The sequence below is a fragment of the Sturnus vulgaris genome, chromosome 20, assembly GCF_052056855.1.
Source record: "Sturnus vulgaris isolate bStuVul1 chromosome 20, bStuVul1.hap1, whole genome shotgun sequence".
Classification (NCBI taxonomy): Eukaryota; Metazoa; Chordata; class Aves; order Passeriformes; family Sturnidae; genus Sturnus; species Sturnus vulgaris.
The window spans coordinates 108210-122109 of record NC_142262.1 but is presented as its reverse complement, the minus strand read 5'-3'; the positions used below and the strand labels follow the sequence as shown (position 1 = coordinate 122109).

The window sequence follows — 13900 nt, the reverse complement described above, 5'->3', positions numbered from 1 at the left end:
GAAGAAGAATAAATGTGTTTGTTTATTAAGGATTTGCCAGGGAAAGAAGTACTATACTGAGAACATCATAGGACAAGGCACACATGGGGAGGACCACAGCACCAGAGCTGGCTCTGTTTTATTTTTTTCTGCAGGTGTGGTTTTTATCTCTCTTCCACGTGCAGATAGCCCCTCTCCTTAAGGAACTTATGGGCTCAACAGCAGTCCCCTTTCTGACCTGTCAAATTCTTGAAAGTGTCATTGGACATAATCTGTTGACAATAGCATTGTCCTGCTTTAAAAGACAGATATTTGGAAAACGGGAATGTCCCTGGAATAGAAAGATCACCCCCTCCCTCCAAATTACTATGACTTCGAAATTACTTCCAGGCAAAGATATAGAAAAAAGAATAACAGTCCTTAACTAGACTACATATACGTACAAAACAACACGCAACAAAAACCAGCAGCAGCGACAAGAAGCAAACCCAGTAACGGCCTTTGCCCGCCCCTCAAGCATTTCCCCTTTGGTGTAGTAACGACGACCACCGACAAGGGGCGCTGTAGGCCCGCGTGGAGGCGGAGGGGCTGCGCTGCTCCTGCCACGGGACCTCCCTACTGGTGACGGCAGCTCTGATGAGAGACAGGGGAGAAGGACTGGCTCCCTCACGCACCCGGGCGAGCGGTGATCGGTCTTCGGCATCGCTGAGGGCAGCCTGTCCGCGCTGGGAAGGGCGGCAGGGCTTTGCCGCCGTGTCGCCCTGCCGTAGAGAGAAGACGCGCGGAGCCGCTGCTCCATGCGGGAGGCGGCGCAGGGAATGGCTTCCCCGGGCACCCGCGCGGATTGTGCTGGTCTCTCTCGGCGCCGGCAGCCGGCGAAGTCCCAGTCAATGGAGCAGCCGGGACTCCCTTGCTCTCTTAAAAGCAACAGAGTCAGAACCGGCGGCGGGCGGAGCTCCACGGCACTGTTGCAAAGCCGCTGCGCAGGAGAGGTCCAAGGCGAAGAAACTGCCAAAATAACTCTGCCCCACTCCCAACCCCCCCGCCATTCCCCTAGAACCATTACAATGCTATGCCAAGTCCACGTCTTTTGTCTCTGGATCGCTGTCCATTCACCATATCCCTGAAAAGAAATGGGAAGAAAATTTCCGGGGGAAGGGGGGTGGGGGGGGGTGGGGGTGGGGGGGGCAGCAAAAAACATAAAGAAGCTGCATGTCCTCTGCAAAACCAAAAAAAAAAAAAAAAAAAGCCAAAAAAGGAGAAGGAGTGTACGAACTACACGCACATAACCATAACCTAGACAATCGACAATATCTGGAAAACGCAAACATTGATTGGAAAACGTATTTCCTGGTCACTTGAAATTCCACCACAATCTTCAGGAAAAAACATCTATTAGGACCAATGGGATATAAAGACCATTATATTAGGGTCCCAATATTATTCACTTTTGCTGTTTGTTCATTCAAAGTGTGCCTGCAAAGATTTTTAAACGTTTCAATGCTAATGTATTACAACTGTGGTTTCATCCAAACAGAGAATATAGAATATAGATTCTACCCCTGTAAAATCTTCTTTAACTGATAGAAACATGTGTCATTATCCATTTAAGAAATGCAGATACTGTTTCATACAGGAATATTAGAAAGCCATGCAATAGAGAAATATATACTCCTACGGTCACTAAACAAATCCTAATTCACAAGCTCTTCAGATCAGATGTTTTTCACAAGGAAAAGACCATGAAATGTCTTTCGAGTATTTGTATCAAAATGTTGCTAAAACAGAATCACAGAAACAGGTTGGAAAAGACCTTTTAAGATCATCTAGTCCAACCTATGACTTAACACCACCTCATCGACTAAACCGTGGCACTGAGTGCCACATCCAGTGTTTTTTTAAACACATTCAGGGACACGGTAAACGTTTCTTTATATTCAACCCTAACCTTAAATTGTTGCAAAGCAGCAGTTTTGCCTTTTCAGAGGGCATGGCAATCCATGACCTGCTTAAGACACTTAAGCAAAATACTTCAGTCTCAACATTTATGCCTTGCACAGCCTCAAACACTACTCTGTTTCCATCTTCTCCATTGCTCCCCACTTTCTTCAGCCCCCTTATTTTCCCAGTCATAAGTCTGTTCTGTGAGTGTGATCTGAAAGTCTCATCTAGAATGCTAATGGCCTTCAAATTAAATTTCCCTGGTTTAAAGACAACAGCTGCCCTGCAGTTTTTTTCTCCTGTGGTTGTGTCTGCCCTAACAGTACAAGCTACATAGAAGATAAGAATAATCACTATTCTGCTTTTAACAATCTCTCCGAGGCTGTTAAGGTGAGTCAGGAAAAGGCACCAGTAGATAGCAATGGAACACCCAGATGTGAATTTTGGGGCCCAAGACTTCATCTCAGCCTTCAATATACACATGAACCCTCACAGTTTAAACTAGAAATACAACTGTTCCTGATTTCTGTAAGTGGAAATGGGTCTAGAGAGAAGATCCTAAAAACCCTAATAAACCAGAATTACTTGAAGCACTCCTTCCTTTCCTGTGCACTTGTATGATATTATTAGCAAGCTCTAGTTAGATAAACATGACCTAAGTCATACTTAGAATATAAGTTATAAGCAAGATTTTCCAGGCTGGTGTGTTTCACATCTCAGTTGCTTATTGAAAGGCCAAGAATGACTACTGCAACATTTCTAGCACACTGCTGGGGTCTCAGACCAATCTGAAGAAAGGACCTATATACTGAAGATACTGTACTAGGGCATATTTAAATTTTAATCTTTCTTGCATCCATCATCTGAACCAGAGGCTAGCCACTGTACTATACTTTCTTTAAGAGGACTCACTGACATAAATTTTCTTCTTCTGCTTGTTTACACTTCATTTTGTACAGAAAAGGTTCTAGACTAGAAAAATAGACTTTTAAATTTCGTTATTTAATTTTTTAAACACTGGCCCTTCCCATAAAAAGGAAAAAGACCAAAACGGTTTTGCTGAGACGGACACTGCTTATCCTATACACCAAAAGTGAAAAAGCCAGAGTATTTTAACAACAAAATGAAGAGTGACAACGGAGACAGTCTTGCTAACCACAGTTAATTCACAGTTGAAGAGAACAATAAATACAAAGAATATAAGAATATAAAGAGGAAAGTGTGCCCAGCCCTGATTCTCTTGGTATGTCAATGATCAATTAGCAAATCAGTCCAGTTTGAAATAAAATTGGAAAAACTACTTGTTCAAGAGCAAGCTTTTGCTAGCAGTCTAATAAAAATGTCTTCAGGAAGTATCTTTCTGAATACAATCATTTCTGCATTCAGGAACTACTAGGCATGCTTAGCACTGCTTTTTCTAGCAAGTTCTGGTAACATGGTCTGAACTGGTCACTGTTCAGCACCTGTAGCCACCCAGTATAGTGCACTGCAACATTCCCTTTACTTTCTCTCTTTTACCAAAACCAGTTTTCTACTCTTAATGCATTATCCTTCAGCATGACTTCAAACCAGCACTACATTTGCAATTTTAAATGTTTTTTTAAAATTTATGTATTTTGAGAGGTAGCAATGAAAGGAGAACTAGCTAGTGATAATCAAATACAAGACATTAAAATATTTTAAACAACTGGCATGTTAGTATTTTTAAGTGTTACCTTAAAATTTTAGCTTTTCACCTTTAAAATCTAGCAACTGCAATTGACATAGAACCTCATTAAAGAGGTTCCAGAAATTAATTCTTCCCATTTGATTGCCATGATGGTACAGTATGTTGTCACATTTTGGAGCAACTGTCTATATGCAGCTTGCTCCTTTTGCCAGTGAGTAATGAATGAGGGCCATAATTAAGCCCGTGACACCTATTCTATATGTATTCCAGGCTAGATACATCTGTATTTTGAATGAAACATAGGAAACAGATGAACTGCTTATAGTAAATCCAGTGGAATTAAGGCCCATAATGTTGTTATGTTAGAATGAATTCATCCATGTCTACATTAAATGTTGTCTAACCTGTTTCTCCCCTTCAGGTGAAATACTGTGATTAAACGATGCTTGTATTGTCTGTTCTCTCTCAACAGTCAAAGGAGAAAGAAGAGTCTTCACTTCATGCAACCTGTAGTCTGTTTTCTGTAGATCAGCTTCAGCCTGGGATGGATGGAAGGAAGGAAGGAAGGAAGGAAGGAAGGAAGGAAGGAAGGAAGGAAGGAAGGAAGGAAGGAAGGGGAGGCAGAGGATGTCAATAGCTCAAGGAAAAAGGGGTCAAAGGAAAAAGAAAAAGGAAAGGTAAGGTAAGGAAAGGAAAGGGGAAGGAAAAGGGAAGTAAAAAGAAAAAGAAGGAAATCAAGGACACTAAAATATTGCACAGGGACTTAGGCACATCTCTTCTGTCTCTGTCAAAAACTGCAATAACAGACAAATAATTTAGCATAATTTTCTTGTCTTCTTTATGTGAAATGGAAAATGACGTTTTATCTCTCTTATGTGTTCACATGCTACAGCTATTGATGCCTATGAATCATTTTGGAAAGACAATCATAAAATAAAAGACTAGAATAAATGCCAGCATTCTGAACTTCACAAACAAGTGTTTCCTCTGTATCTGTGAGTTCAGGGCAACTGGGTATTGAAAACTGTTAGACCATTTTCTTATGGTCTCTAAACAATAAACATGTATTTAATTTTTCAGAAGCAGAAGTTTGTACACTACACAAAATAAGTCTTTTTTTCCATACAGAAATACCCAAGAGCTTTTCAGGACTGGTATTGTTCCATTGATAGAATTCAAGTGGTACTGTGATCTGAAATTCTTTCTGCCCTGGGGCTGCTCTAAGAGACATCTTTCGTCTTTTGCTGCAATGGCAAAGGAAAAGCATCTCTCAAGCTGACTTGATTACGTGGAAAGGGAGAAAAGGCCACTATTAGGAGATTGATCATGAAAATTAATCTGGTCTCTGATAAAATACATGTGATGAACTGCTGTGCACAATACAGAATTACTGTTTTACAGACTTTTGAAAGCAGGCTAAAGAGATATTTCCCTGAGAAACACCGTGGTGGGAAGACTCCATAGCTCTCTATGCAGTAGATGATTCTTAAACAGCATTAATTGGAAATTCTCACCTCCTCTCTTGATGAAGACAGTCTGTGTGTTAGATCTTCTGATTTCCGATACCAGCTACATTCGCCATTCTCACAGAGCTGCTGCCAGTTCAGTTCTGTTTGCATTTTACTCTGTTTCAGAATCCACTCTCGCTCAGCTGCCAGAGACAGTTGTTCTTTAGACCTATGATACACAGAGCAAAGCTGTTGATTTCAGCAGAATAAATACTAAGGATGTTTTGTGGATATTTTTTTTGTTTGTTTGTTTGGGTCTGGTTTTGTTTCATTTAATCCAGCTTTGTTTATTGTCCTCATCTTCTTTCCTTGTTCTATTTTAGAAATTATCTATTTTATTTTGTTCTATTCTACTCTCAGCATTTTACTGAACAAAAACATTTTAATTGCTTAGAGCTCAATGGTCTCTGAGGGTCCATCTGTATGCTTTGGAAATCACCTCAGCTCAAGCAGCATAAAATGCCCTCCAATATCAATACTACTCTCAGTACTTCCATCCAGAGCATGCTTCTGTTTTGCTGCTATCAGAAATGAGATCTAAAAAGCTAGGAATTAAAATTGCTGCATTGTCAGAGTAAAATTTCTAGGCTAAAAGGCTGCTGCATTTACATATCTTGAAAACAGAGTGTAGAAAGAGATAGAAGGTGCAAGTAGTAGAGAAAGAGTATTAGAGATCTCTAGTCAAGAACTCAAGTCAGAAAACGGCAAAGATCAAAGATTTCTTCTGAAGTGCCATCAGAGTTTGAACTGCATGGCATAGAGTAAGCAACATGCACAAATTTATATTTAATAAGTATACATGCAGTTGTGGTTCTTTTGTTCTTGCTGAGTGAACAGCACTTGGTCATGCAAGCTTTATAGTCAAGACTGCAACAGCACAAAGTGGTTTTAGATTCATTATTACAGCAGTGTCCTTTACAGAACACCCAAGACAAGTAAACAAAACCAGAAACTGAACTCCTGTCGTGCAACATTCAAGATGCCAGAATCCATGGATACTGCTAATGGCCAGGTAACATTTTGCTACCCTTAAGGTAAAGTTTATAGGCAGAAATAATTAATTTTATTACACAAAAACCAACACAGCTGTAAAAAGATTACAAACTTCTAGGTATACCAGCCCTCTTCCTGAAAGCTTGTCTGTTTTCTTCAATGGTATCAGTTGGTTTAATGTGAGGGGTTTTTTCCCCTCTACCTACATAACTCAATTTGTCAAATTGTTAAAGTATCAATTACAACACCACTGAAGCACGTGAATATGGGCATCAGAGAACAATCCAAGTAATACTGGATGATGATTAGCAAACACTGCATATACAGAGATTTTTGAAGGGTGAATTCCTCATTACTAGCCTTGGAAGGATGACAGAGGTCTTTCAAATACCTATATACAGTTTTTGGTTTCACAGGAAAAAAACAGTCACTATGAATGCATACCACAAATACCCAGGCTTCCTGCTATCCTGGAAACAATTCAACACATAGGTGGAAGAAAACAGCAAAAACAACAGTCATATTTTCATGTGTTTTCACACAGGAATGACTTCAGATTATAATACACTCATTCATTCTGTGAGTAAAGGGTAACAGCTTAAAATAAGTTACTTTAACTTCATGGGACAGAACTAAGTAACCCTTTTCAATTGTCTACTTGTGAAACTCACATTCTCTCTTTTTAATACCCACATCAAATCCAGCAAGCACTTCCTACAAAGGGAGTAACAGATAGGTAACACTAGAACAATGGTACTGATAGAAACACTGGATTGTCTCAGACCTTTCAAACACTGTATGAGAAGTTTAATCATCACATAATCTTTCTCCATTCTAAGAAGAATCAGACTGTGCTGAATGAAACCTATAATCTGGTCTATGGTAGGTCTCCTACTAGGACTTGTACAGCAAAGGGGAATGTAAAGAAACAAACCGGCCAAATAGTATCCTTTGCAAAATAAGATCAGATTTCATAATCACTGGGGAGAGATGAGAGAAAAAAACCCTTGTTTTACAACCCCCCCCCCCCCCTATCTTATTGACATTAAAGTTCAATTCCTTTGCAGCCATCTAGCACCTGTAGTATGTCAAATACTATGCATTACAGAAATAACCTTATTTTGACTTCTAAAGTAGCAGAAAGGTGCTATATCTCCCAGTGCTAAAAGTTATGGGTATATTTTATTTCTCTTGTTTTTGCTTTTTTGAATATAAAATAAAATATCCTAACAGAAGTTAAATGTATATTCTAAGCACATGAATAAAGGGATATTGATTATAGTGTACAATCTACTATAAGCTGCGAGGACATCTATCTTCTTACGTGCACACGTATATACGTATGGATATATTGGTGATAAAAATTTAACTGTTTCCCTCTGGTTTTGCAGAATGACAACAGAAAGAGCATAAGAAGTAGTCACTATGAAATCACATGAAAAAAACTTAAAGATACATCATTCCCTTGTCTAAGCTTTTTAAGTTATGCAAACAATTCAGTATTATTAGAAGGGAAAGCTTTGGCTGTGGTAAAGATGCCTCTAAAGTGTATACTTGCAGAACTACTACAGAGGTAAAAAACCAGAGCCTTACTGAAAAGTTGCTAGAAAAATACTACCATGTTTTCCACTCTGAAGATGAAGTGACAAGAAGGCTGCTGGGAGACAGGATGCTATGGAAAAGACTTCTTCTCTTCCTCCTCACCCTCCTCCCCTTATAGCCATTGAATTTTAATTTAAAGGAAAAGAACAAAACCAGTCATATTGTTTGTTATGCTTGGAAAAACAAAAATTTGTTGTTAGAAGACTTTACATTTCAAACCCAAGTAAGAAGAGTACTACAGAATAAACATTCTACTGTGAAATTCTTCCAAAGTAACATTGCAAGTTACTCCAAAACATGAAAACTAAAGATATCACTGAACAAGTGTGAAATTCTTACCTCACAACACCTATGTTTTGTAAGTGCATGAAAAACTGTTCCTAAAGAAGCCACGGATTTTCCAGAAAATTAAATGGCTGTAGTGAGCTGCCATCCAGTGGCTAAACTGATAAAGTATTTTAAAAAGTGTTTGAGAGAAACTACTTTGATGAATTAAATTGATAAACTACAACTAAAAACAAAAGAATGAGATCACAAGAGATTTTGTCTAATTGATACAAAATCATGTTAGATTAGGGGGAATAACTGCAGGAGATCCAGTGGCAAACACAGAAGAAGTTGTAAGCTTAAACAATAGAGATAACTTTTTTCCTTCTCCAGCGTGATAAGAGAAATCATGTGCATTAGATGATGTAGCCTAATGCTTGTGCACAGCAGCCAATTAACTTTATCACTGCAGTTCAACCACAGAATGCACCATGACTTCCAAACCAAGTCAGTTATCAAATATTCTTCAGGTTCACATACTTCTTAGGGTAGATTCATAAACTGTCTTTGGGAAGCCCGTGAGAGAGTCCTGGATGAAGATTTGTTATTTTAGCAGGACTACTATGCTGAGGGCAGCAACACTTGGATTGGCAGCTGTTGGGTGGAAGATGCAATTGCTTAACAATACCACTTCCAATTATATTATATATTAGTTTGGTTGACTGGACAAAAATTAAGTGTTCTAGTTCTAAAAACTAAACACATTCATATGTAAATTAGTAAAAGAAATTCCAATATCAAATACATTTTTATACAAAAACAAAGAAGGAAAGTTTTGTTGTTCTTTAAAGTTTGTTATATAAGAAGAGGTAGTAAAATGCCTCCCCAGGGTATCACAGTTGAAGATCAAATTTCACTGCTTGTAAGACGATCCTTTTATGGTGGAATGATAGGAACATAAGAAGCAGAAGGGGGGAAAAAACGCCTGGTAATTAGGAGTATGATAAACAGTGTACATTTATCCATCTTGCCTAAGGCTACCTCTGCTTTCTAGATGCTGACCTTTCCTGTAGTTTCAAGGTTAACGGATTCAGCAGTGTGCTTGCTACATTAAATAATCTTACACTATCTCATATTACTAAACATATTCTTAGCAATTCCTTACAAGGGGCAGCTATCAAACCAGCAAAGCAACAGCTACCACACAAGCAAGGCATAATTTTCTGAACTGTAATTACAAATGTAATCAATGTTTAGAAGAATAAAACAATAGGCCAAAAAAAGGGCTTATACAACCATAGCAATGTTAAACAAGAACATGCTAATTTAAAAAAATAAAATTAAAAAAATTATTGCTAGATGGCACTGCAGCAACACAACATTGCTTGTCTAACATTCTTATACCAGTTTCTGACATCACTGTCTTCCAGTTCTTGAATCTTTTCCTCCATGTGAAGTTACAGGTTCACATAATCCTCGTGCAGATGATCTATGTGACTATTCCTAGAGCTGTAAACAAAAATAAATTTACATTAAGAAGCATGAGGGATCCACATGTAAAATTTCTGTAACAATAACATGTAACTATTAATATAGGATGCTGTAATTTCCTAAAGAAACAGGCACCATAACATCTTTTCTCATAACCTAGTGGAAACCAACTAAAACAGTATATGTTATTTCCCGAAACGATCCTTCAAAAGGTTAGTTGCATAGAGACTATAGAGGATCTGATGAAACGCAGTGCAAGACCCCCACTTAAGTATGACTGAGTTCCTCCTCCACTCAAAAGTTTCTGTTACATAAGAAAAAAAATTGCAAAACAAGGGCTGACCAGCAAAAATTTAATCTTTTAGATACATTTTAAAAGAGAAGAAGTTCTGTATCTTTTCCCCTCCTCTCCCAATATTTTTAATTGCCATCAACAAAAAAAGTTTCTCTGTGATCCAGTGGAAGAATACCAGTAACGTCAGGATTTCAAACAAATCTTGATACTGCTACCAAGACCATAAATTCTCTAATGATACACTGAACCTTTGAAGCTCTGCCTTAATCCCTTAAAGATTTAACAGGTTTGCTGCAGCCTGTAACACAGCCAAACAAACCTAGATTGCTATCATGCTGTTCTGCAACTTTTTATTTACTTTCAACTCTATATTACATGTTTTTTGTGTACCTGAATGACCATTGCATTTGATAAGACTAATCATATAATACCTACAGAGACAAAACTCTGAACTAAAACTGGAGAGTAGCAAACAGCTAAATGCATATTCACTTTCATATTCTGCTAGACTTTGCTTATAAATTTACACTTAGCCTGAAGTAATCTGAATCCTATAGCCAGCACTTAGGTATACAAACCAAGTCTATCAGAAGTGCTGTCTCAGTGTAGACTGCATTGTTTGCACCTCCCTCGTTCATGCCCAAACCCTTAAGGGCAAGGCAGATTAGAAGAATGATTGCTGTACTGTGATCAGTATCCAGCTCAGCCTGGCAAAGATGCAGTTGCTGGGTTTAAGAAACTCTGACTCCTCCTTCCATTCCCAAAGGATATGTTCCATGTAAAACTCCTGAACTGGCTTTAAATGTATTTGCATATACACCACATTAACATCAATCGTTTAGTAAACTTTGATGATTTCCAGTCTTGCCCAGATTACCCACAATAACAAAAACAAAAAACAAAACAAAACGAATTAACACTTACCCAGCCATCTCTACACTACAGATGTAATTGGATCCAGCCGTTTAGAGCATTCTAAACAATCACCACTTTAAGCAGAGAATAATCCCAAAGAAACTGTTATTTCTGAAGATTGTAGTTACATTAAACAAAAATTATGTGCAGACAGAACTCAAGGAATAAGCGTTTATTCCCTCCACCCTGCAAGCTGCACACATATTTCTCTTTTCTTTGAGATATGTATGATGAGTTAAGGCACAGTTCAACGTTCTCTTTTATTAACAATATTAACTGCTGTGTCCGATTTTTAGCGTCTGCTTTTAGTTTAAAAAGAAAATAACCAACAGAGACCCTGTGCTTTTACAGGCAAGGCCCTTTACTTGCTTCACATCCACCTCTTCCTATTGTTTATTCTTCATATTTGCCTCATATCTAATTATAAATTCTGTAGAAGAAAAAAGAACATTGTTTTTAAGCAATATGGATGCTTTAAAAAAATATTATTTCTGTTCAGCTCTCTCCAAAGATTCGGGAAAATTTCCGGAGTCAATATAGCTTCTCTCACTGTACAATATTATTCTGTGTCACTGGTTGCAGATAATCACTTTCGAATAAGCACAGGGATGGAGAGAACAAATCAGACACGCATGCCTTTCAAATAGTGGCTCTTTAATCTCTTTAAATGAAAAAAAGATTTTCAGACCAGAAAATGCTATGCAATATCTCTATGCTAAAGGAGGTCATAATTTAAATTACATTTTTGTTCACAAACCATCTAGACAACTCTAGTTCTCTAGGATCAAAATATGAGTCACTGATCATTGGATGTAAGAAGTATAAAAAATTCAAGCTTGCTCTTCCCAGGTATACAAACCTGGGAACAAACTGTGCTAAAGGACACGATGATCGGGTCTTTCAATTCTGCTGGCCAAGATTTCACACTTATCCCTAAGTTAATTAAAATAGTGTTTTTTCTTCATATTCTGATTCTTGTTGGCAATGTTCAAATCATGCTACCATGCCTAGATAATGTAAGTAATATCTTCTTCATTTGAGTAAGAAGAAGTAGATGACTTTTTAAAAAAAGTCACTATCGTGGATATTCATGAACTGTACTGCCTCCCTGCCTGTAACATGCAACACTGAAAGATCTGCTCTTTCTGTATCATACTTTTAGCTGCTTTTCAGTTGTTCCAAATGCATCAGGTGGCTACCACAGTTAAAAAAGATTAACTAAATTTGAAGTGCACAGAGGGAGGAAAAGACAGTCGAGTGTCGGCGAAAGACAACACTGCCAATAGAACGACTGGACCCAAGGAAGGATTCCATGGAGGGACCTGAGGGTCAGATGTTCTGCGACAGAAGAGCAGATGGCGGGCTGACTGTCGAGGTCAAACCCGTTAGATGAAGGCAGTAGAGAGGAGCACAAGGTAATGCTTTGGACTCAGGGACAGCACAACAGAGGGCACTTAGCAGGAAGGGTGCAGAAAGACAGTGGGTCCCCAGAGAGAGAAATGGGCGCGAGATTCGCAGACCACGCGTCAGAAGCTCCGATGGACAACCTGCAGCACAATGAGATGCTGTGAGACCGCACTGCCTTCTGATGGAAAAGCCCAGTCGCGACTCGTCTCCTGACGGCACGAACCTCCACGTCCCTCCGCTCCCGGCCTAGGCCGCGCCCGTGTCCCGAGGCGGGCCCGTCTCCATGGCGCCGCCGTCGCCGCCGCTCCGCCTCCTCTCCGGGCGTGGCTCGGGGCGGCAGCGCCCGGCCCCGTCTGCCTCCTCTCCGGACAGCCAGCCGCCGTTTCTCCGTTCCTCGCTTTGCATTCCGTTACAGGAACCCGGCAGCGTAATCTCTCCTTCTCACCTTCTCCCCGTTCCATCGTCACTACTCTGACACAGCAGCCTCTTCTCTGCATCGTGAGGGCACGGCACGCTCCATTGCAGCCCCGGTATCTTTTAGTAAGACTCCCTTCGCCCAAAACACAGCTAGTACTTGTCCCATACTCTGAGATGTCACTCTCTTGTTCACTTGTTTTCTTATACATGTTGTTTATCCAACTGTTTAGAATGAAACAATTTCTCCTTGGCGGAAATCAGGAAGGAGACTCATGGACCCTCTCAAGTATAGCCGTTAGAAATGTGAACAAACTTCCCATCTGCTCAGGACTCCCACTGCATCACGTGAAAAACTTTAAAAAGCTTGCAAAACAAACTCAGGCCAACTGCAACACGAGGTCATGCAAAATAGATAGATACATTCTGCTACCAAGTCACTTAATTATTAAAAACTGTATCCATCAAATAAACTGCCTTACAGTGTCTAGGTGAGACAGAGGAAGATGCAACTCATGAAGCAGGCCTAAAGCATAATTTTCCCTTAGTCACTCTAGATGACTTGCTTGTCTGGAAGTCATGAGGCAAACTTCCTGTAGGTGTTCCGTCACTTTTCCGTTTTTCTAGCTCATATAAACAGCTTTTGCCTTCCAGAAGCTTGAACGCTGCACCCAAATGATACCTGAAAGACACTATAATTTAGAGAAGATAGAGCACTATCAGTAGTTCTTATATATATTTTCCTTCTGTCTTCAGAAGAGAATTGTATGTCCTAACCCCATACCAGTAAAAGAAAGGTTTATTTTCACCAGCAACTACTAATGAAAATTAGAATTAGAACTAACAATTTGGCTTTTGAAATAAAGCAAGTTTTATTTAGCTAATTATAACTTCAGAATACTGCAATTATTAAAGGGATTTAGTTCATTTATTTCTATTAATCACCTCTGGTTTAAAATACAGTGGTGAAAACCAGCTTCAAACGATTTTCTACATCTGAACACACAAAAATTATAGTGCAAGTCCCAGCATAATTTATACTGTGCTGTGTGCCCCTCAGAGCACTCATCAGAATCAGCATTCACCATAATAGGTGAATGTCTAAATGTATACAGCATTCTGACTGCTGACATTCTGTACATCTCTATATTAGCCATTGCCTAACCTATTAATCACAGTATCTTTTGCAACCCTTCCTCACCCCTGCCCCCCTTTCAAATTAGCTGTCATCTTCCCCAATGTACCTTCAATCAGCCCCTAATCACGTAGTTAAATGCATGTTAGTTCTCCAAATGAGTAATGGATGACTTCCAGTGATTCAATAGTGCCCCAAACAGATAAACTTTATTGGTGAATTGAAAAGATTACAGTCTACACAGTGTCAATTCCAGGACTGATGTTGAAACCTGAATACACCTA

At 39.2% G+C, this 13900-nt stretch overlaps 1 protein-coding gene across 12 annotated transcripts in view; it reads right to left on the bottom strand.

Moving 5' to 3' along the window:
• CCDC57 (coiled-coil domain containing 57) overlaps positions 1-13900 on the bottom strand; it is a 31586-nt gene that overhangs the window by 15650 nt on the left and 2036 nt on the right. For 3 of the 12 annotated variants that reach the window (XR_015807825.1, XM_088176594.1, XM_088176601.1), the window contains exons 2-4: positions 9364-9468; positions 5104-5266; positions 3994-4128 (exon numbers count right to left, since the gene is read on the bottom strand). Coding sequence is in view for 11 of the 12 variants with exons in the window: in XM_088176594.1 (XP_088032720.1) it covers positions 3994-4128; positions 5104-5266; positions 9364-9410 (345 nt within the window). In the remaining variant the exon portion in view is untranslated. Of the gene's footprint in view, positions 1-3; positions 1103-3993; positions 4129-5103; positions 5267-7708; positions 7804-9363; positions 9469-10669; positions 10735-11519; positions 13174-13900 lie in introns of those variants that run through there. The other 9 variants (XM_088176603.1, XM_088176596.1, XM_088176602.1 and 6 more) reach the window with 9 other exon arrangements.